The 23,632-nt window shown below is 49.6% G+C and overlaps 3 protein-coding genes across 5 annotated transcripts in view; 1 reads left to right on the forward strand and 2 right to left on the reverse strand.

Moving 5' to 3' along the window:
- Nucleotides 1-23,632, forward strand: part of LOC146207177 (uncharacterized) — a 50,601-nt gene that overhangs the window by 17,224 nt on the left and 9,745 nt on the right. For all 3 annotated transcript variants that reach the window (XM_084606642.1, XM_084606494.1, XM_084606565.1), the window contains one exon: nucleotides 258-561. In XM_084606642.1, coding sequence (XP_084462768.1) covers nucleotides 258-561 — 304 coding nt within the window. The remainder of the gene's footprint in view (nucleotides 1-257; nucleotides 562-23,632) is intronic.
- LOC146207178 (uncharacterized) lies at nucleotides 11,759-12,829 on the reverse strand (the record flags this gene model as incomplete). Its single annotated transcript, XM_084587585.1, has 1 exon — nucleotides 11,759-12,829. A coding segment is annotated over one exon (684 nt), but the record flags the coding sequence as incomplete, so codon positions are not given.
- On the reverse strand, nucleotides 15,819-16,478 carry LOC146207179 (uncharacterized). Its single transcript, XM_084587586.1, has one exon. The coding sequence runs from the start codon at nucleotides 16,476-16,478 to the stop codon at nucleotides 15,852-15,854; it is 627 nt and encodes a 208-aa protein (XP_084443712.1). The 3' UTR covers nucleotides 15,819-15,851.

Consider the following 23,632-nt stretch of genomic DNA (forward strand, 5'->3'; position numbering starts at 1 on the left):
ATTTGATAAAGCAGCACCTGCGCGTCACTATCTGAGCTAGATTTCAAGATTGTTGCATTGATTAAGGGAAGTTACAAAAATAAACAGTAATGGCAGCATGATGTTTTTGACTGAACACTTGAGGTTATGACTGTTGTCTGTTCAGTTGAGGGCTGCTTTCAAGCCTAAAGCCATGAATGCCAATGGGTTGTGAGTGATGATGTGCTGTCACAGCTTAGTTTGGTTCAGCAAGGAATGCTTTTGGTCCCTGCACACAGCTTGTTCAAGGCTCTGGCCCAGGGGAGTGGTGGCGACTCACCCCCCGACCCATTTGCTGTGTCACCGCCATCCTCGCCACGTGCCCGGAGTCCATCGCCGCCTGTGCTGACGCCCGTTGCTGTGCCTCCTCCTCCTCCTCCACCGCCCCAGCCGCAGGCGAGTGGCCGAGGCAGCAAGGCATCCAAGGCCTCTAAGGGTGCGGCCGCCGCACCCCCTGCCTCCCAGCAACCGCAGCTGGCGGAGGCTACCTCTCCTCTCCCCACGGCCAGGATGGTCATCACAGAGACCGTTGGCACCATTGTGGTAGGCTGTTGCACTTTTGAGGAATTCTTTGTTGGCTTTGGCAGGTGACCAGGTAACTGTAATAGGAGCAGGAATGGTGGTGCATCGGCAGCATATGGGGCAGTTGAAGAGAGGCCTTGTGTACTACACTTTGCTTTGGGGGTGATAGCAACATACCTGCCAACTCTTCCGAATTTTCCGTAAAATGTACGAATTTTGACCAGTCTTACGATTTTACGAATCTTGCGGGAAATTTTACGGAAAATGTTTTATTTTCGGGGAAAAAAAAACGTGCGGACATCTATTAACATCATGGCCTCCGAGATAACACCACACGCGGAAGGGTAATTTCGGAGGCCATGTTAACACTATTATGGTACCTTTGGCGGCCACGAGAGGGCAACACATATTTGTGATATCATCATCAGCAGCTGCAAACATTGTAATGACTTTTATCGTCTACTCGGGGGAACACGAATCCATATCCAAAACTCTATACCGCCTCCGCCAGGCTAGTGGCTGTTCCTTTGTTTACGTGTTTGGACAACTTTGGTGTTGGCCTCTGTTTTTGTGTGATCTGCGGCTGCGTCCGACTCAGTGTGACTCTGAAGTTTTAGTAGTAGCGGTTTCGCAGTGCAATGGCGGGCTCAAAGTCGTGACAGTACTTCCAAGTATTTTTGAAGTCGTACGCGGCAGAATTTCCGTGCTTCGTGCCGTCTAAGAAAGGAGAGAAGTTCGGATTTTGCACCACGTGTGCCTGTGATGTTAACATTTCACATGGTGGCAAGTCCGACATAAAGATCCACATCGCTTCGAAAAAGCACCAAGGGTACGTGCGAGCCGCGGACAGCCAGCCGAGCCTGACAAGTTTTGTTCGCAGTGACAGCGACCTCGGTGTGATTCAAGCAGAATGCCATTTCACGGCGTTTTTAGTTGAACACAACATACCGCTCAGTGTCAGTGATCACGCTGGACCACTTTTCCGGAAAATGTTCCCCAAGTGCGAGGAAGCCAGATGCTACTCCTGTGGACGGACGAAGACAACGGCAATTGTTCGTCAAAAAAGCAGGTATTTTCGATTGCTGTGGACGGAAGCAACAATAGGGATACGCAGCTTTACCCTATTGTTGCGACATACTTCGTTAAAGAGACTAGTAGAGTTGAAAGCCGCCTCCTTTGCCACGGTACAATCCAAGGGGAAGCGACGGGTCAGAAAATTGGAAATCTGATTCTGGACGAAATGAAGTCCCGAAGTTTGCCTCTTGAAAACCTGTTGGCATTGTCTTCGGACAATGCCCATGTCATGATTGGCAAAAAAAAACAGCGTTTTGACTGTGTTGAGGGAGGCCCAACCAGCTTTGATCGGGGTTGGTTGCCTATGCCACCTCATCAACTTGGCCGCCCAAAAAGGAGCTGCATGTCTTCCTGTAAAGGTTGATGAGGCCTTGGTTGACATTTTTTTAACTTAGAGAAAAGCTCAAAGTGGAAACATTGACTGAAAGACTTTCAAAGATTGCACGACGTCGACGTCAGGAAGATGCTGAAGCATTCGCCGACACGTTGGCTATATTTAGGGAAGTGTTTGAAGAGGCTGCAGGACCAGTGGAAACCACTACTCAGCTTTTTCTTGAATGAAACAAAACAGTGCAATAAGCAGAGCTTGTTTTTGGAGTCTTACCAGATTTCCAAGACTTCTCTACAAATCGCCAAGAACCCTGCGCCGGCCTCAAATACTGCTGCACACCTTCCCAAGGCTGCTGCAGGTGTTGGAAAAAAAAACACCGACTGTGATGGACCTTCACTAAAAAGAAAAGGAGTTCATTCTGCACCACAAGCAAAGAAACTGAAACTTCAATGCGAGGCATCTGCAGAAGCTAGCCACGTGACCCGTGAAGAGTGCCTATTTCTTTTTTTGTCATCGGAGCTAAGCAGGGCATGCTGTCTTTTTCTCCAAAATGTTATACCTCTTTGAGAAGACAAACTGCCTACTTCAGTCACAGGCTCCTCAGATTCATGTGCTCAGGGGCCTCTTGAACCGCCTTCTCGTGGATCTCTCGACTCGATTTGTGCGGCCAGGTGTTCTCAAGGGATGCCATTCATAGCCTGAAGTTGCCTATGGAGCTGTAGAGAATCAAAAAGATGATAAAGACATTGTCATTGGCATGACCTCCTCTGTAGTTGAGACGCTGACATCAAATGAGAAAGAGCAGTTCTTCTCAGCTGTACGTCTCTACTTTACTGCAGCATGTGATTATATTCGCCACAAGTTCCCGCTGGAAGACGTCAGCCTGAAGATGGCTGAAGTTGCCCAAGTGCAGGCTCTAAAAACTGCTTCATTGAGCAGTGTACTTCATTTCATTATGGAATTTCCTGCTATTCTGCCCCAGCAGAGTGGGGAAACAAGAGAAGAAACAATTGATGCACTCGAAGTGGAGTTTGCCAACATACAAGCTTACCAGATTCCAGCAGACATACTCTATGAGCCAAGGTGCAACATGCAGTGGTCGCAATTGGGAAGCATTCGAGATGTCGATTGATCGCCCAGATTCCGCAGAATCTCAATGGTTATGCCGGGCATACTCTTCATTCCCCACAGTAACACTGAATGTGAGAGAATATTCAGCTCTGTCAACAAAACTCGGAGTTTCGCTCATCTGTTTCCGAGAAAACTCTAGAAAGTCTGCTGATGGTGAAAGGACACCAGAGTGGCACCTGCTTTGAGCAAGCCTACACAGAGAAGTTTTTGAAGCAGACGAAGTCAGCAACTGCAAAAGCGTTGCACAAATAAATCGGGACACAATGGAGTTGTCGCTCATTACTCTACGAGACACGGATTTTGCTTGTGGGTGAGTGAGCAAGGGTGTCGCTGAAGATAAATTCTTGGAGTAAAAAAAAAAAAAAAAAAAAAAAAAAAAAAAAAAAAAAAAAAAGCTCCCCCCTTCCGGTCGCGGAGATTTTACGAATTTTGAAATATTCAGCTTGGCAGGTATGTAGCAATCTTTTGTGTGCTTTATCCATTTTGATATTGGTGAAGATGGTTAAGCATGTGCAGGCTCGTTAAAACGCTGGTTGTGTGGAAGTACCAGAAATTTCAAATAGTTTTTGTGTAGTATTTGCTATTTGGTTCGATTCGCATTGTACTCTCACTATTCAAACTGTTTGCGAACAGTTCAATGAGGGAAAGTGTGGTTCACAATCCTCCATATGTTCAGAAGTTATGAACATTTAATTGGGAGAGAAACATCACGTTTCCAAATGGCAGTATCATGCACTTGTCGCATGATTTATCTTGCTCTTTTCTCAACTAAGGCTCAGCATGTTGTGGGATATCACTGACGCCCGTAGAGAGGGGGGTTTCCATGCGCTTGCAAGTTGGGAAACAGAGTGGGCCGCCCCACAACATGTCATTTTATCTAGCCACAATGTAGTTGACAACTGGCTGTGATCCTAACTGGCGGCAGTAGTCTCGTTTAAGGGGGGACGAGGGTCTTAAAACTAACTTTTTTAGTTATGGCTAGAATCTCACGAAACTTTGCACACAGATGTGGTTTTCTCTCCTGATTTCAAAAATGTAATTATAATTGAACTGGTGGTATTAGATCAAAAGTTATCTAACAAAGTCCAGAGCATAATTAGTGAATTTCTTACGCAGCTTTAATGAACTTTCTCATTGCATTTCGTTGCTTTTAATTACATAGATTGATAGCCAAAGTCTTCCCATACCCGATGACATCCTTCGTTTTCCTCAAAAAGGCATGTCATTCTCACATATTATGGTGAGAGTAAAAGGTTGCATTATCTGAAACGAACTCATTAAGCTAATCTCAAATTGACATTTATCCATTGCCTAAACTAAAGAACTAAAAATGTCATCGGGTACTTCATTTCTCTCTGAAGAAAATGGTACCAAAGTTATTTGTGTGAACTAAAAAGAAGTTGTCAATACCCTGCGTAAGGCTGTAGAGATCGACCAAAAATATGAAACTGAGAAAACGGCATTTGAAGTTTGACCACATATTATAACTCGAACAATCAGTAGCCTCACTGTGATATTTCTCACCAAAAATGTCATGCTCTTCCCATTTCCAAAACTGTCTTTGGATTTTGAATATGTCAACTAAAACTGGAACTATCACCATTACACATGGCCAAGGTAGTGTATGCCATTAGGAAATCAGCAAACTTTTTGACATGCAATATTATTTTAATGGCAATTTGAAAAAATCTCGATAGAGTGATGTAAGTGTTGGATTACCCCCTGATCTTTTCAATATGACTGCAGTGGTGCTAAATTTGTCATTGTCACTCGGCGACAATGTAGAGAAAAAGCACAGTAAGACTGAGTGCAGTGTCCAGAAACAGCACTGAGAAAAACGTATTTGCATTTTGAGACAACCTTTAACTTTTGCTACACTGCAGCTATGGTAATATAAATGGAATTGTTGTGAGGCTTTGTTCTTTATGAGGAAGGCTATATACTAAACATATAACAGTACCCTTCCCAAATACTGGTAAAAGCTTGCCACAAAGTCTAAATATACCGCCACTAGAACCAGCGGGAGAAGCTTTATTTACAACTTCATATGCCTGTGGCAGTGCCCTTCAAGGCATACAGATACTCAAAATTACGATAAAACGGTCTTGCAATATTAATAAACCTGCATAAAGTTTAAGGCTGAAGCACAGCGGCATACTGGAATGACATAATAAATTGGCTAATGTTGCAAAATGAAACTTTGCTACTTTGCTGTACAGCGCATGCAGGGCCGCACGCGGAGTCCCTTGCTGGAGCTAAAGCTCGAACTTTCACACCCCTTGAGCGCAGCGACGCGATTACTTAGACAATCTGAAAAAAGAAAAAAGAAAATAAAAAAAAAAATGAAAAACACGAAACCGTCCGCGGAAAATGAACGCGGGCAACGGCGCGATGTCAGGCTCGCCTGTTGTCTGAAGCGACGCGATAAAAAAGCAACGAAGTGGTAGCGTCGGTGAGGACCATGAGTATCAGCTGAACAGTCTATCGATGCTATCTTTGATGCCTCTGGACCGCTCGCAAACGATTATATGCCGCCGGACGTGCTGCAGCTAGGTCGAGACCACGCCACGCGACCCTGGCAGCGCGCCGCCGCACTCGTTCTTCGACGCGCACTCGCTAGGCGCTTCTGTTTTCAATACACTCCTGATACGGCTACGTCTACCGAGCTAAGTCTAAAGACCAGCACCGGCTGCGGGAACGACTGATAACGATCGCGAAAGCGCATCATAAACGAGCGAAGCAGCAGCCGCGACGAAGAACGTTAAAAACAAACAAAAAAAAAATGGCAAGTCAGTCGCGCTGGCCAATGGGAAGCGCGAGACGAGGGGCTCGCTTCGCGAGCGCGCGCTCCAGCCAATCAGCGGACCGGAAACGGCTTTCGGAAAACCCGCGACGGTGGTCGTTCTGTTTGAGCGACGTCATTTGGAGATGTCGCAAAATGCGCACAAAGAAACAAGCTTCAAAACAAGTCCAAGATGGCGGCGGCCAGCCGGCTGCTTCACCCGCGGCGCGCGCGGGAAGTTCGAACAATTTTCACCCCTTTTTCGGCCATTTCGAGGCTCCCGTGGCGTTTTAAAAGTCGATTTTACCGCATTTCCCGATCGAATTCAGTGTTGATATTTTGAAGGCTAGTGCTCAAAGGTACAGACATTCCGAAAATGCATTTTTCTCAAAATCAATTTTTCGCCCATTTTTGACCAGTTTAAGACCCGCGTCCCCCCTTAAGATCAGCATATGCGCTTGCATGGAGGTGACCCAGCTTGTGAAGAACAGCATAAGGGAGCAAAACTACAGCTTGCATGTGCTGCTGTGTTTTGTGGCAACTACTTTGACCATTCTCAGTTTTTGTCAGAACCTAAATAATGTGTATCTTAGGCCATAGTGTACAATAAAAAATTTAGTACTGAAATGTCTGGCTCAAAGTCAGTTCACGCAACCACACCTCACACAGTGCAGTGCATGTGCTAATGGCGCACCTAATGGCATGGTTTCATCTTCACGCCTTTGCAGTTCGCAACAATATTTACTTGGCTGAGGTAAAGCGATATGATATGCGATATGCCTACGGTCAGGGGGCGATTCTCGGTGACGGCGGTGGTCTCCTCGGCGGAAATCATGAACTGTGCATGCCCAATTGCCGAATAACCCCGAGCGAGTTGCTACAGGGTCTCCTCGATTTGGCTGCACTTTCGGCACTAGTTCTCAAAAGTGCCGTGCTAGTGCAGCGCCAGTTCTTGCGGTGCGAGTTATGGGGGTGTTACTCCCGCAAGAATGCGCCACGAGGGGACTAGACGCTACAGTCGCCTTCTAGCCCCGACGTGCAGCCCTAGCAGACAGAGCTGTGACCCCCAACCCGCGGTGCGAGAAGTCGCTACTGCGGCGGGTTCGAGCCAGAGGGGACAGACACCGAGTTCGTACTCGAACAGTTTATTATGCTCGAGTACACGGCAAAGGAAAACACACTAAAGAACAACCGCCGTGTAGCGAGCGAAAGCCGCGTACGGGGGTGAAAAAGAACCACCTAAGGGAGAAGCACGCACGAGGAGGGAGAGGTACTGCTCACCTGCGTGCGGCTTCGTGCTCACGGCCCGCGGCAGTCAGTGCGCGCTAGACCGGGAGCAGAGGGTGAAGGCGGCGGTCTCCCGACGGGAATGCTGAACCGTGCGCGTGCACGCCCAACCGTCAAAAGACGCCGAGGGAGTTGCGACAGACGCGCATCTCACCTCGGCTCGGGGAGAGGAGGTTTCCTGGGTATCCGGTAGGAAAGAAGGAAACCCGTGCGGTGTCGCCGCGGGAGCCTGGGAGGATGGGAGGGTGGCCAGTGTGCCCTCTCCTCGCGGTCCTCCCCAAGAGCGCACGTAATCACGCATGGTAACTACGCGCAGCCCTTTATAATGGGGGCAGGGGATTATGAATCCCCACATCCCCCCCTCCTTAAAACCGCCGTACGGATAAAAGTAACCGCGTTCACCCAGAGATATACTGAGTGGGGCCGGCTAGACGCCGCGTAACTTTTAAACCCGTTTAAAGAAAAGCGCCAATATATAAAGAGTTGCAGACAGCTCACAGCCATGGGTGTCGGAGGGGGAGGCATGGCCGATGACCACAGGAGGCGACCATGGAGCAAGGGTGGAAGTGTCGATGACCGCGGTAACCACAGGTCCCGCTTCTTCGCCGTCAGTCAGCCAAGCACGGAAATATCGATGGCCGCCGGCGGGCCTCTCCATTCATCCTTGGTCAGCCAGGGCAGCCCGCCGGGGAACGGTTAGGAACTGCGTCTTCGCGTAGCGTAGCGTGCTGCAGGCCCCCCTCAGCGGGTCGTCCGCTCGCTCCCGGCCGGCCTCTTTTCCCTCCGTCGTTGACGCCGCCGGTGGCGAGGGCAGCGGGGTGCCAAACTGCTCCCGCTGGTGAAGCCACGGCTGCGAGCACCGAACGGCGCCGAGGCGGTACCTTTGCTGCAGCTTTTGTCGTGCTAGACGCAGGGGCCCGTTCCACGAACTCCGGCTGGCTCGCTCCGTAGCCGACCGGAAACCGTTTGTCTTGGCCTGGTTGACGGCGACAGCAGGCCCTAGGTGCAGGAACGCGGCCACTCCTTGGACGGCTTGCCCTTCGCTGCTGCAACGGTCGTCGTGGCCCCCGCCGGCTCCCCTCCTGGCTGGCTGCAAGACTGTCTTTTTCCTAGTTACATTTTTTTTTTTTCGTTTACGGTATTCCTCCCCCTTTTTTTTTTTTTTTTTTTTTAATCTAGCCCCTCTCAGTCTTTTCCAAAGAGAAAGCGCGTGCTTGCTCTGGAAGCAAAATGTACTGAATATCGACAGGGCGTCGCGCCCGTGTTCAGCACGAGAAATTACTCCCTGCGCGTTGGTCAGAGTTACGTCTGCCGTGGGCGCAAGTTGTAACGAGGCGCGATGTTCAAACGACGACATCGGCCTCCCGGTACAGCTGCCTGCTGGCGAGGGAGTGCGTCCTCCTCGGGCCACTCATTCCCTCTGTCAACGTAGGGTTTGAGATCACAGACATGCACCGGTCCGCCGGTCGGTCTTAACTTCAAGTCCGCCAGCCTGTACACGAGCGAAGAGACCTTCTGCCAAACTCGGTACGGTCCTGACCATTTCGGCGCCAGAGAAGCGGAGAACTTCTTACTGGCGTCGCTCAGGACATGACTGCGCCTCAACACGAGATCACCCGGTTTGTAGTGAATTTCTCGGTGAGAGCGGTCATACTGCGCTTTCTGCTCTGCACGAGCAGTGCTCAGATTCCGTCGTGCTTTGTCCAAAGCCTCCGTCATCTTCGCGCGCAGCCCGGTCGCGTAGTCGGCGCGTGCCGATCGAGCGTTCGGGTTGTTGCTACGAACCTGTAGAGTACGGTCTACGGGGTTCGACAGCTCCCTGCCGAGGTTGAGGGCGGCAGGTGTGTACCCAGTTGAGCGATTCACGGTTGATCTGAGAGCAAACCCAATCTCGGGGAGACGGGTATCCCAGTCACTGTGCGTCTCCGCAAATGCAACTAGCATGTGCTTGATGTTGCGGTTCACGCGTTCCGTGGGATTCGCCTGGGCGTGGTACGTGGTTGTTCTCTTGTGCTTAATGCCGAGGGCAACACAGGAGTCCACGAACAGTTTAGCAGTGAAGTACGACGCATTGTCCGTTATCAACTGCTCGGGGTAGCCAAACCGTGTAAACACCTCAACCAGCTTCCCCATGATTACGCGTGCCGTCAGCTTTCTCAGTGGGAAAAGCTCCACCCATTTGCTGAAATGGTCTGTGACAACGAGCAGAAAGTGGTTCCCGCTCGGGGTCCTGGGATAGGGTCCCATGACGTCACAAGCCGCAATCTGCCAGGGAGCCTGGCTATTGATCGGCTGCATAAGCCCAGGTGTGCGTCCACCACGTGGCTTAACCCTTTGGCACACGTCGCACGAGCGGGTGTAGCGAATCACCTCCCGCTTCATGCCAGGCCAGGTAGCGAAGCGACACAACTTAAGTAAAGTCTTAGGGCCGCTCGCATGCCCAGCGATGCACGTGTCATGAAAGTAGCGTAACAACGCCTTTCTCAGCGTGCGTGGGATCACCGCCTTGAAGGACTCGTGGGTATCCTTCTCGGAGGGGAAGTATCTCAGCAGGACGCCGTCAGAGTCAAGCAGATAGGAATCCATCGCGCTCACAGCATTACCAGCTGTGTTCGAGCGCCCCGCACGGGCAGCAATACCAGCTGCCTCCATGTGCGCCGCGGCCGCGCCGCCCGGCTCCCTGAGCCCGTCAAACACTTTCTGACAAAATGGATCCTCTCGCTGAGCCTCTAATAGCTCCCTTCTGCTGAACGCGCTCCCCACTGAACTGATGCAGTCCAAGTGGTTAACGCTTTCGCCCAGGGAAGGCGGGTCGGCCGCGCTTCCCTCGGAGCTATGACCGAGCGTAGCTGCAGTCGCGCTGCTCCGACTGAGGGGCGTCGCGGAGGGGGTAGCAGGGGTACTGCCCCCGCCGCCAACGGGTGCGCGCGAAAGCGCGTCGGCTACCACGTTGTTTTTACCTCTCCTGTAGCGAACGGTAAAGTCGTAACGCTGGAGAAGTAGCGCCCATCGCGCTAGGCGTCCGCACGGCTCGCCTAGGCGTCTCAGCCATGTGAGTGCCATGTGATCTGTCTCAATCACGAAAGCGACTCCATCGACGTAGTAGTCGAACTTCCGCAGAGCGAAGATAATCGCGAGACATTCCTTCTCTGTCACGGAATAATTCTTCTCTGCGGGAGTTAATGAGCGGCTGGCGAACGCCACCGGCCGCAGGCTACCTTCGTGCTCCTGAAGCAGAACTGCTCCTAAGCCCAAGTCACATGCATCCGTGTGGATCACAAATTCCCTGTTCAGGTCAGGCAGCCTCAGCTCTGTGGTTTCCGCGAGCGCATTAGTGAGGTCTCGCAGTGCAGCCTCTTGCTCGGGATCCCAATGCCACTTAACACCTTTCCTTAACAAAGTCGTCAAGGGGGCTTGCAGAGCGGCGCAATCTGGGATAAACTGGCGATAAAAGTTCACCATCCCCAGAAAGCGTCTCAGTCCGCCTACATCTGTCGGCGAGGGGAACTTCCGAATCGCCTGAAGTTTTTCCTCGCACGGCAGAAGGCGTCCATTGTCTAGCGTGAACCCTAACAAGGTTATTCGGGTCGCCGCTATCTGAGTCTTATTTGGGTTCAAAGTGATTCCCGCAGACCTCAGTCTTTCCAGTACGTCCCTGAGATGGCGTAAGTGCTCATCAAAGGTTGCCGAATACACCACAATGTCATCTAGGTAGGCAAGAGCGTAGTGCCACCTTGCATCACCTAGGACACGGTCCATAAGACGCTGGTACGTCGCCGGAGCTCCAACCAAGTCAAATGGCATTCGGGTAAACTGGAAAAGACCCCTGTGACAGGTGAATGCAGTCTTCTCTCTGTCACCGGGATCCATCTCCACCTGAAAGTATCCTCTACTGGCATCGAGCGTAGTAAAGTACTTCGCTCCGCCAACATTGGACACGATCGAGGGAATACTCGGAAGTGGATAGGCATCCTTCCGCGTCACCTCGTTCAGGCGGCGATAGTCCACACAAAGGCGGGTAGTTCCGTCCTTTTTGGGCACCAGCACCACTGGAAAACCCCAGGGGCTGTTTGAACGTTCCACGACGCCTGTATCGACAAGTTCATCCAGAGCGTCATCAAGCGCTTTCCTCTTAGCCAAGCTGACTGGCCGGGGATTGCACTTCCAAGGAACGGCGTCGCCTGTCTCAATTTTGTGCCTTACTAGTGTAGTACAGCCAGGCCGCTCAGTGAATACTGCATCGTACTCGTTCAAGAGCTGAGACAAGCGCGCTTTTTCCTCCCTTGACAAACTGCTCACGTTGTTCAGCAGAGGGTGGGGAGGCCTGCCTTCCCCCGCGGCGCAAAGTGCAACCGCAAAAGGGGCAGGGGGTCGCGCGGGAGGGGAGTCAGTCCCCTCCGCGCCTTTTCTCTCGGCGCGGTTGACCGGCGAATTTGTCTGCCAGGCCGAAGGCGTTTCGAGAAGCTTTTTCGGGCGCTTGTTGCGTACGTCTGCGCGCGTAGCATCTGATAGCAAGTGTACTTCTGATGCTTTTTGAGGTTGAACGAAAGGTTTCAGGGTGCCACATGCTCGCTCCCTATATCCTCCGTTGCAGACGTCAATAACAATGCCCGTCTTAGCGAGGAAGTCTCTGCCAAGAATGATTGGGACCGACAGGCCGGGGAGGTGGGTGAGGCGCTGGCGCCTGACTCGTTTCTCCCATCGCACCACAAGCCGCGCGGCACCGCTCGCGTGCGCCGTGCCGCTGGCTAGTCGGAAGGCGAGGTTGCTCTCTCGCAATCGGATCCCACTCCGACGGAGATGTTCGCATACCTCGTCGCCAAACAACGAAGCGGACGCTCCTGTGTCTAGCAAAGCCATGAACTTACGCCGGACGACAGTAAGCTCAATAAGTGGCACTGGCGTGTCGTTGGGGGGACCAAAACGACAAGCCAACGGGGCCAGGAGTTCGTGTGACTCACTGAGCACCGCTGTTGACGCCGCCGGCTGTGCAGTCGTGCTCAGCGGCGGCTCCGCTCGTTTCCCGAAAGCGCGTACTCTCGGGCAGCGGGGCGCCTGCATTCCCTGGCGTAGTGCCCTGGGTGGTTGCACCGGTAGCAGAGGGCAGTCGGCCGTTGTCGGGCGGGGCTGCTGTCGCCGCGCGCCGATTGACCGTACCTCTCTGCAGGGTTTACCGTTGCAGGTGCGCGTTGCGCTTGCGTGCTCGTGTCGGGATGCCGACCACGATTCTGCGTGTCTTGGCCGGGCGTAGCGTGTGCTGTACGCATGGCATAAGTGTACGGGTCGAGAGCTCGGTCAGACAGGTTCCAACCGTTTCTCGTTTGTCCGTCACTCAATGCAACCAATTCGGCTCCCCGGGAACGAGGTCGAAAAGTGCCTCCGTTCCAGGCGCATCGCGGCTCAAGTGCGTGCGACGCCGGCGGGGGTGGCCGATAGGTGCGCGAAGCGAGAATGTCCGCCTGTATGCGCTTGGCTGCCGAGGCGAGCTCGTCCAAATCTCTGAACTGAGCTCCTCGCAGGTAGGCTGCGAAGGTAGGGTGAGCTTGTCGCGTAACACGCTCTACCTTCTCAGCGTTCGGAGCCGAGGGGTATGCGAGACGATACAACTCGTCCATCGCCCTCACGTACTCGAGCAAGGACTCGTCCGGATGCTGAGTACGTAGCTCCAGCTCGCGCCGCAGACGCCGTTGGTATAGTGCCTAGAATATACTGGCTAGTGTGCCGTGCGGAGGGCTCTCTCAATGGGAGGAGGTGTCCGCGCCGGCGATGCCTTCCAACTTTGGCCGCCAGGGGCGCTGCTCATCGTAAAGGTGCCGTCGACGCCGTCGGCCGCCGGCGCGCCCTTGATTTGCCGCAGCTGCGCTGGCCGAGCCATCAGTGGGTTCGAGCGCCTTGGACGCGTCTACGCTGTTCTTTTGTTTTAGTCGTTCTGTTTCTTGCATTCATATGAGATAATTAAATTTGCAACGACTAATGATGCTAAAAATAAAGCATCAGGGCAGGGAAAAGACATGTTTCGTGTCGCTCTACCGCTCAGGACTAGGTTTCTATGTTCGGTGTGCCATCGGACCCTGCGCAGCTTGCGTAGTGGAAGCGGCTGATTAAAAGACAGGACCGCAAGTTGACTTCAACGTGTGTTGTCTGCGAAAAATATTTTGAGGAGAGCTACATCGAGAGAACGTTCAAAGTGACAGTAAACGGCATCGTCAACGAGCTCGCTAGAGATAGACCACGAATTAAGCCCGAAACCGTGCCAACGCTATTCGACCATTATCCGAACCATCTTCTGCCTAAGAAGACATCGAAAAGAAAGTTGGAACCTCTGTGACCAACCGGCCGCTAAACGACAAAAACGCAGTGCCGTAATATGCCAGTGGTGCAGACGACAGCCATGCACGCACCGTCAAGGATGTTTGACAATGCTTCCAAGGAGCTGGCAGCAGAAGAGCCGAGCGAGAACTCATGCCCGCAGCAGCAGACGTGCAGCTTTGAGCCTCGGGATCCGTTTGACTCAATTTACATACCTGCAACTTGGACCAAATTAACCGAAGCACCTGCTGGATCTGTAGCCTACGCGCGTTATCGAGCCTAAAAAAAAAAAAAAAAAAAAAGAAAAGAAAAAAAAAAGAAAAGGAACTTTGTCACTTTGTACATAGAAAAAGTGATAACTTTTGGAAGCCTGAACGCAGTTCTGTGGACACAATAGTGTATATTCTCGGAAAAGAAAAAAAAAACAAGCGCGTACAATACAACAATATCTAAAGCTGAAGATAGAGCTATATAGGTAGAGTGCACTGGAGGGTCTTTGTTCCGAATGTGGCCTGCAACCAGCTGATTCAGGAAGCACATATCATTCATGGGAATGTATTTTGCAGAAAAAGTGTCGCTTGACCGTCAACTCTGAAGGGGTTAGCTGCGCTTAATGCAAATACCAGCGGAGGCTTACACAAGATGCGCAGAAAGAAGGAAAAAGCATGCAACTAGCCAAATAAATGCTGCAACCTTTCTCGCGCTCTGAGAAGAGCTAAGAGAAAACTGGCATGGAGCGCGGAACAAGTGGCTCTATTGAAAGCGCAAAATGAGGAGCTAATAAGTGAGTCTGCGGTTGAAGCTTTTTTTTTTTTTTTTTTTAATCCCGCGCGTGACCTATACAATTGTGACCGTACAACAACCGCTCGGCTGCTGAAACCGCGAAGCCGAAACTGGTGAAAAAAGTAAAATTAATTATAAATTACTTAGCGGTGGTAAGCGAGAAACCACGTGGAGAATTATACACGAATATCTAGCGCATCATTAGCAAGTGAAAAAAAAAATTAATATACCACCAAAAATTGGTATCAGACTACTTTAAAATTATTGCGGTGTCATATGTGCGGCCTTTCTCCAAAACCTTTAGCGGTGCATTTCTATATTTTTACTTGTTTATTGTTGCTGCGCCTTTTTGCTCAAATTTTACTATATTGTAGACTTTGTAAAAAAAAAGAATCAGTGATACAATCACCACTTTTGTTTCTTGCCTTTCCTTCTGTTACAAAAGAAAGCACACCGCATAATAATCATTTATGTATGAAGCAACAATTAAGTGACTTCCTAATAAAACAAATGAATAAAGAGTAAGAACAAAAACTGAAGTCAGATTCAGACTGCTTGTGTTTATTGTCGCATATGCGATCTTTGAAAACATGCGCGCGTGCAATATACGTTACGAAAAAGCAAGATCGCCCTTCTTTTCTGTAGCATATATGTGACGCTATAAAACGTCACTAACCTGATATATATCACCTTAGCAATAAGCATGACTGAATTGCAGAAACGTCGACGTAACCTATCCGAAAGCATGAGGCCCGTATACGTATTGACGTTCGTAGCACTTGACTGCGGCATCGCGATATACCATGGACCATAAGAAAAGACCGAAGAGTAAATAAAATTCAAAGTTGGATTAATGAACAGTGTAAAATATTAAGGGTATTTTCTGATACCTGTGTCACACGGACAATAACAGTCGTCGTCGATCCGTTCCGGGTTAGATCGCGATTGAGAATATATAGTTCCCATAATTCGGGACAACCACCTGGGCTGACTGAGCGCTCACTCAGAAGGAAGATGCATACGATACCTTACATCCGCAATCGCGATACGTGGATCGCAATCGAGTGGCCCTAGATCAAATAAAATCGTCATCGGAATATTTCATAGCAATATATTGAATCCGGCCCGGACTCGATCGTTTAATCAAAGATTAACAAACTATTGCAACCAACGTGTCAACTTTAGGTGGTTTTCTCAAATTTCTTCTCTCGCTGGATATCAGGAAATCAATATGTGTTCTGCTTAAGACCTTATCCGGTTCAGCTGAATAAATAAAACAGATATATAGCAGACATGGACCAGACAGTATTTGTTAAACGCTTCCTCGAGCGCTATTTGAGCGTATGATTTTCTCCGCACAGTACTAGGACGGTATGAATGTCTTCCACCAAGACTGTTTTTAGACACAAAGTGCGCTTAAACCGTCAAGAGACAGGTTTCGCAGTGAAAAGCGCAGCACGCTATCCGGACCTATATGCCGCCTATGCTGCCGAGGCCGCGAACGCGGAGCGATAGCACCTTAGCTATTGGTAGCGCCGCCCCGCGGTGGCGGCGGGAAGGCATCACCGCGGCGGACACGCCAGCGCGTGCCCTCGGCACACTAGCCAGTATATTCTAGGCACTATACCGTTGGTAATCTGCGGGCAAGAATTCCTCGCGAAACCGCGTTCGGAACTCATCCAGCGTGCTTGACCGGTGGCCAGTGAGGCGGAACCAGCGGGCAGCCTGATCGGTCAGTGAGACTGGCACAACGCGTCTCAGAATCTCGCCATCGGGTAGCCCTGTCGCCTGCTGGTAAGTCAGCATGCGGTCCAGGTACTCGTTGGCACTGACACGATCATGATAACCGCTATAACTGGGCAAAACCACCTCTAACCTCGGTCTCGCAGCTGGCGCGGATGTGTGCAGAGTCGTCTGCACGACACCCGTGAGGCTTTCTATGAGGCGCAAAGCGTCGCGCAGCATAGCCTCTTGGGGATTGGTCTGGCCAGAGAAATCTGGCTGAACGACCGGCTGGGATGTGCAGGGTATCGGCCGCTCCGTGCACTCCATACCTCGCGGCATAGCGCTTGGCGAAAAGTGCCCTGCGTCGCCGCGCGTCTGAGTGAGTGCGTCGGGAGAAGCACAGCTCGGCTCAAACGATATGAGGTCACTGGGGCTAGCGTCGCTAGCGTCAGCCTCTGTGATTGGACCGGCTGTAGCAGATACAGCCGCGCCAGTAGGTTGCCGTTGGGAAGCCATATCGGAAAGCATTAGCAGCGACTGAAAGTCAGGCATGCTCGCTTCCATGGCCTGTCTGTGTCGAAAACCCGATGCACAGACACTCGGTTTGTCACACCTCTGGCCCCACGTTCGGGCGCCAAAATATGGGGGTGTTACTCCCGCAAGAATGCGCCACGAGGGGACTAGACGCTACAGTCGCCTTCTAGCCCCGACGTGCAGCCCTAGCAGACAGAGCTGTGACCCCCAACCCGCGGTGCGAGAAGTCGCTACTGCGGCGGGTTCGAGCCAGAGGGGACAGACACCGAGTTCGTACTCGAACAGTTTATTATGCTCGAGTACACGGCAAAGGAAAACACACTAAAGAACAACCGCCGTGTAGCGAGCGAAAGCCGCGTACGGGGGTGAAAAAGAACCACCTAAGGGAGAAGCACGCACGAGGAGGGAGAGGTACTGCTCACCTGCGTGCGGCTTCGTGCTCACGGCCCGCGGCAGTCAGTGCGCGCTGGACCGGGAGCAGAGGGTGAAGGCGGCGGTCTCCCGACGGGAATGCTGAACCGTGCGCGTGCACGCCCAACCGTCAAAAGACGCCGAGGGAGTTGCGACAGACGCGCATCTCACCTCGGCTCGGGGAGAGGAGGTTTCCTGGGTATCCGGTAGGAAAGAAGGAAACCCGTGCGGTGTCGCCGCGGGAGCCTGGGAGGATGGGAGGGTGGCCAGTGTGCCCTCTCCTCGCGGTCCTCCCCAAGAGCGCACGTAATCACGCATGGTAACTACGCGCAGCCCTTTATAATGGGGGCAGGGGATTATGAATCCCCACAGAGTGCAGCGCGACACTAGCGCTCTTCGTGGCGCGGCCAAATCGAGTGCACAAGTGCAGCAGTGCAAGCCTTGTCGTCTGCTGGGCCCGAGTCGAACGCCGGCGCCCCGGCGCTGTGCCACTCTCCTTTGTTTGCATCGGATTTTGCGTTTGCGACTTGTGTAGCTCGTGGATGAACATGGGTGAAATTGTTCAGTTTGCCATGGAACTTGTGGAGGACGACGAGAGTGACGACGAGTTCGACGCTGAGTTCGAAGCTGCATTTTCTCTTGCGGCGTGCAAGCTTCTGCGTGTGGACCGCAACCGCATCAGAGGTTATTTCCAAAATGTGACCTCCAGGTACTTTGATTTCGAGTTCAAGACACTCTTTAGGTTGTCCCGAGAGACTTTTGACAATGTGTGAACGCTTCAGGCGCTCCTCCTTGTATCGGAAGGCTGTGAGCGGGCGTCGACAAATTTCTGCCGAAGAGACCATCTTGATCGCCCTCAGCTATCTCGGAAGCCAGACTAGCATGAACGCCATGGCAGATCGATTTGACGTTACCGAGTCGTCTGTTGTGCTGGACTTCCTTTTCGAAATCAGCGACGATGTGATCGCTTGACCAGACGATGCTGAGATGGCCCGTAGCAAGGCACGTTTTCTGGCCAATAGTGGTGGGACGACGCTCTGTGTAGGTTGTGTGATTGCCATAGTGGCTTAGTACACCGCAAAACTAGTGCCAAATGCAACAACAGTCATAACGATTGCATGTTATTAACATGGCAAAGTAAGAGGCTGCAGACGCCGCTACCGCAGCTGCCTCACCCTCGCCGTCAAGTTCATCTCGAAAGATTATGCTTACGCGGACGCCGTCTACGAAACAAAGAAAGTGAAGAGAGTCAGCAAGCCACTGTAGTATGGGCAGCATGCCTACCCTTGCCTTCCTAGACAAAAAAAAAGTTGGTTTGTCAACCAAAAAAAAAATGTGTTACTAACCCATCAAAACCAGCACTCACCATCCGTTTCATAGAGCAGTCCTCCTTCGTCTCCAATTGCGTTAAACCCGCAATCATCAAAAACAGGGACCACTTCCCGCTCCACGCCATTCACGTCCACGCGCATCTCAACTGCTGTCGTCTGCTGCACACCTCGTGCACGATGTGAACTGACAACTCCGGGCGTGCAAGCGTGCAAAGAACTCGTGCCCCAAAATGCCTGCACGATGTCAAATCGAGGATGGCAGTGCAGGTGGCGCCAGCTGCACTTGTCAAATCGAGGGCCAGAGTGCAGCACCTGTGAACTAGTGCCGAAAGTGCAGCCAAATCGAGGAGACCTACAGTCGCGCTCCTCGACACAGAACGGGAAAGGAGGTCTCCCGGTTACGCCAGCAGGAAAGAGGGAAGCCCGCGGCAGCGTCGCCGCAGGCCCGGGAGGCGGCGAGGGGTGGCCAGCATGCCCTCTCCTCCGCCAACCTCTCTGCCAGCACGTGTAATCACGCGTGTTAATTACGGGCGGGCGTTATAATGGAGGAAGGGGATTGTGAATCCCCACATCCCCCCATCCTTAAAACCGCCGTGCGGCTAAAAGCAGTCGCGTTCATCATCATCATCATCAGCCTGATTATACCCACTGCAGGGCGAAGGCCTCTTCCATATTTCTCCACTTAACCCGGTTCTGTGCTAGCTGCATCCACTTGACCCCTGCGAACTTCTTAATCTCATCCGCCCACCTAACTTTCTGCCGCCCCCTGCTACGCTTTCCTTCCCTTGGAATCCAGTTTGTTACCCTCAGCGACCATCGGTTATCCTCTCTTTGCACTACATGTCCTGCCCATGTCCATTTCTTCTTCTTAATTTCCACTAGAATGTCGGTAACTTGAGTTATTTCTCTGACCCACTCTGCACGCTTTCTATCTCTTAATGTTACCCCTACCATTTTTCGTTCCATAGCCCTCTGGGTTGTCCTCAACTTAAGTAGAACTCTCTTGGTTAGCCTCCACGTTTCAGCCCCATAGGTGAGTACAGGCAAGATGCAACCGTTGTATACTTTCCTCTTGAGCGGTACCGGTAAGCTGCTAGTCATAATCTGCGAGTGCTTGCCAAATGCGCTCCATCCCAATCTTATTCTTCTTGTTATTTCCTTTTCCTGGTCCGGATCTGCGGTTACTACCTGTCCTAAGTAGACATATTCGCCTACTACTTCCAGTATTTCGCTACCTAATGTAAACTGCTGTTCCTTCCCGAGGCTGTTGAACATTACCTTAGTCTTCTGCATATTGATTTTCAAGCCTACCTTTCTACTTTTTCTGTCTAGGTCATCAATCATTCTTTGCAGTTCATCCCCCGAGTTGCTTAGCAAGGCAATGTCATCAGCAAATCGCAGATTACTGAGGTATTCTCCATCTACCCTTATCCCTAACTGCTCCCATTCCAAGTCTCTGAATACTTCCTCTAAACAAGCTGTGAATAGTACTGGGGAGATTGTGTCTCCTTGCCTAACACCTTTCTTTATGGGAATTTTGTTACTTTCTTTATGCAGAACTATGGTTGCTGTGCAGCCACTATATATATCTTCCAGCACTTTCACGTACGGCTCGTCTACCCCCTGATTTCGCAATTCCTGCATCACCGCCGAGGTTTCAACTGAGTCAAATGCTTTTTCGTAATCAATGAATGCTATGTATAAGGACTGGTTATATTCCGAGCATTTTTCTGTCACCCGATTGATGGTGTGGATATGATCAATAGTAGAGTACCGTTTCCGAAACCCTGCTTGATCCTTTGCTTGATTGCAGTCTAAGGTTGTCCTGATTCTATTAGCGATTACCTTAGTAAATACCTTATACGTAACAGACAGTAAGCTGATTGGTCTGTAATTTTTAAGGTCCTTAGAGTCCCCTTTCTTGTGAATGAGGATAATGTTTGCATTCTTTCATGGTTCCGGTACCGTCGATGACACCAGGCACTGCGTATACAGGGTGGCCAGTTTTTCTAGCACGATATCCCCCCCGACCTTCAGCAAATCTGTAGTTATCTGATCCTCTCCAGTTGATTTCCCCCTTTTCATAGTTTCTAGTGCTTTCTTGACCTCGTCCTTCGTCACTGGTGGAACGTCTGATGGTTTTTCCCTACCGCCAATCTCATTACGGTCCTGACTACTTTGGCTACTGTAGAGATCTCTATAGAACTCCTCGGCTACTTTGACTGTCTTGTCCATACAGAAACGAAAGGCAGGATGGAAATTTGTTTGGACACAGGGCGGAAAAATTTGCGCAAGGAAGACAGATTCATCAGATATGGTAAGAATCACCTGCCAGGAAGATTTGAGCAAAATGCAATAGGACTAAAAATGCTTTTTAAACTCCCTTTCGCGCAAACAGCGATATGGCTACCGCACCAGAGTGTAAATACTATGAACCTGGCAATTTCAACAAAGCACTGAAAGTGCCGTCCCACTACTTCAGGGCATTTTACCTAAATGCTCGAAGCATTAAAAATAAAATGGACGATCTGAGCATGTTCTTTGATGACCTACGAGATAAATTTGATGCGATATTATTCACAGAATCCTGGCTTTCTGTTACTAATAGTCCACCGACAATACCAGATTATATTTATCACGGCATCGTGCGGCCCGCAAACCGAGGTGGTGGAATTGCTATGTTCATCAAAGCCACAATTGCCTGTGAAGTTGTCAGCGAATTGACATGTATTGCACCAAATGTTGAGTGCTTTGTGGTACGGTTAAAAAATATTCTTATAGCAGCTGTCTATAGGCCACCGTTAGGATATAAGTCCCAATTTTTTGTATTCATGGAAACTTTGCTGTCAAGCCTCCATTCAATGCAAGGAGCCTTCTTAGTTATGGGCGATGTGAATATCAATATGCTTGGCGAAGATTCATCTTCTGAACGCCTAGAAACGATACTTCGCACTTTCGCTTGTTCAAATATAATTTCTTTGCCTACCCGTGTTACCGATACCAGTGCCACACTTCTAGACATCTGCATCACCAATGTACCTTGTGACCAGTGCTTATCAGGTGTGCTTTCCCTTGATATCAGTGACCACCTCCCGATTTTTACATGTTTGCCGACAGTGATCGTCAAGCAGAAAGTCACTTTTAGCTCTACTATAGGGACATTAGCTCTGCTTCGCTCGAGAAATTTTACACTGAAATAGAAAATATTCAGTGGGAAGGTTTCTACGCCAAATGCGATCCTAGTCAAGCATAGTCTTTTTCTGGGTATATTCAAGGCCTGCTATGAGAAACATTTTTCCTTGGTGCACAAGTCTAACCGAAGAAAAAAAATACGCAAGCCTTGGATTACGACCACCCTGCATAAGAGAATAAAAGTAAAAAACAAAATGTACCATTCTTTCCTCCGATCACGTGACACTATCCTACTAAAACAATACAAGACATTCCGTAATAAATTAAATGCTGATTTAAGGACTGCAAAAACGTACTACTATCAGTGTCTGTTTGCTGAGATATACAACAACCCAAGAAAGCTATGGCAGGAAGTCGGTAATTTGACCAATAACCTTAAAGCTAAGTGTCCTCTTAATATTGCAGCTTTTGCTGATGGGAAGACTGATATAGAGGCGTTGGACACAATGAATGAGTTTTTTGCTAATGTTGGCGAATACGTTTCCCCAAACAGAGACTGTACTAATTCGTTTTCGAGACTTCGCCCAAGACTTGAGAATTCAGTTATGCTCTCCCCAGTTACTTCCCAAGAAGTCATCAGCTTCGTGGCCAGAATTCGAAAGAATGTCGCGGCTGGACTAGATGGCCTGAGCAGTGTCCCTATCAAACATGTAGCACCTATTATAGCCAAACCACTCGCATCTATAATCAATCAAATGATTGAAACTGGTAATTTTCCTTCTGACCTTAAACAAGCGCGTATAACCCCGGTCCACAAAGGTGGAAGTGTTAGTGATATATCAAACTATCGCCCAATATCCGTTTTGCCCATATTTTCTAAGGTTTTTGAGAATGTTATTAATGCTCAACTTACAAATTTTCTTACTAAATACCATGCTATCAGTGAATCGCCGTATGGCTTCCAGAAAGGAAAATCAGTTGAAATGGCCTTATTACAAATCAAAGATGAAATTCTTAAAAATATGGATAGCAAAAAATTCACTGTAGGTTTATTCATTGACCTCAGGAAAGCATTTGACTGTGTAAACCATAATATATTACTCTCAAAGTTGCAAGATTATGGCATACGTGGTGTTGCTCTTGACCTTATCACAAGTTACCTCTCAGACAGAAAACAATGTGTAAAAGTTAATGACCTGACTTCTTCGATTACAACAGTAAGACATGGTGTACCTCAGGGATCGATCCTAGGACCTTTGTTGTTCATTTTGTATATTAATGATATGTGCAATTTGCCTCTTTCACCGAAACTGGTCATGTACGCTGATGACACAAATATTTTTTTCTCCGCACAAACCGTAACCCAATTGAACACTGTCATAAATAGTTATTTGACTAAACTTGAAGAGTGGTTGCATAAAAACAGATTAACCTTGAATGTTAAAAAGACTAAATATATTATTTTCAAGCCTTATAACAAAGCCTGTGACACTGAGCTAGTCCTAAACTTTCAAGGCACAGCGTTGCAGCGTGCAACTTCAGAAAAATTTTTAGGCGTCTGGTTTGAAGAAACCATGTCGTGGAACACACATGTTAGCAAGCTGGCGATAGAATTAAGCAAAACAGTTGGCTGTCTCTATAAGCTGAGAAAATTACTTCCAGTGAGGCTCAAAAAAGCAATATATTTTGCTAATTTCTACTCTCGTCTTTCATATTGCATTTTAGTTTGGGGAGTTACAACCGTCCATAATTATAATAAACTCGAGCGGCTACAAAAAAAGGTGCTACGAATTCTTGAAAACTTCTATGGAAACCCTAGCCAGCTATCTACTGATCCCTTGTTTACTAAACATAGTATGCTTAAAGCAACTAAATTATATGATTACAAACTGTCTCTCTATATGCATAAACGTAACCTTCCCAATGATACGCACCGTCCCTTGCATGCTTACAGCTTACGCAGGGAACTAACGCCAGTGCCACATACACGAACAAATTATGGCCTGGCCACTCTTGACTACCGCATACCATCACTTTATAATAAACTTAAAGCCCACATTGACTTTACTGCCCCGCTTAACACATTTAGACACAAATTAACAAATTTTATGATGAGGCAATGAATAAATACTGCGATGTTCATATTCATTTCTGATATCTGATGTGTGTATAATTCGTTTGATTTTGATCTCATGTACATATCCATTTTTTGACTGTGTTGTGAAATCCTCTGCGAGATGCTGCCTGTAGGCCCCCAGGGCC

The sequence above is a fragment of the Amblyomma maculatum genome, chromosome 1, assembly GCF_055883805.1.
Source record: "Amblyomma maculatum isolate TAMU_Amacu chromosome 1, ASM5588380v1, whole genome shotgun sequence".
Lineage (NCBI taxonomy): Eukaryota > Metazoa > Arthropoda > Arachnida > Ixodida > Ixodidae > Amblyomma > Amblyomma maculatum.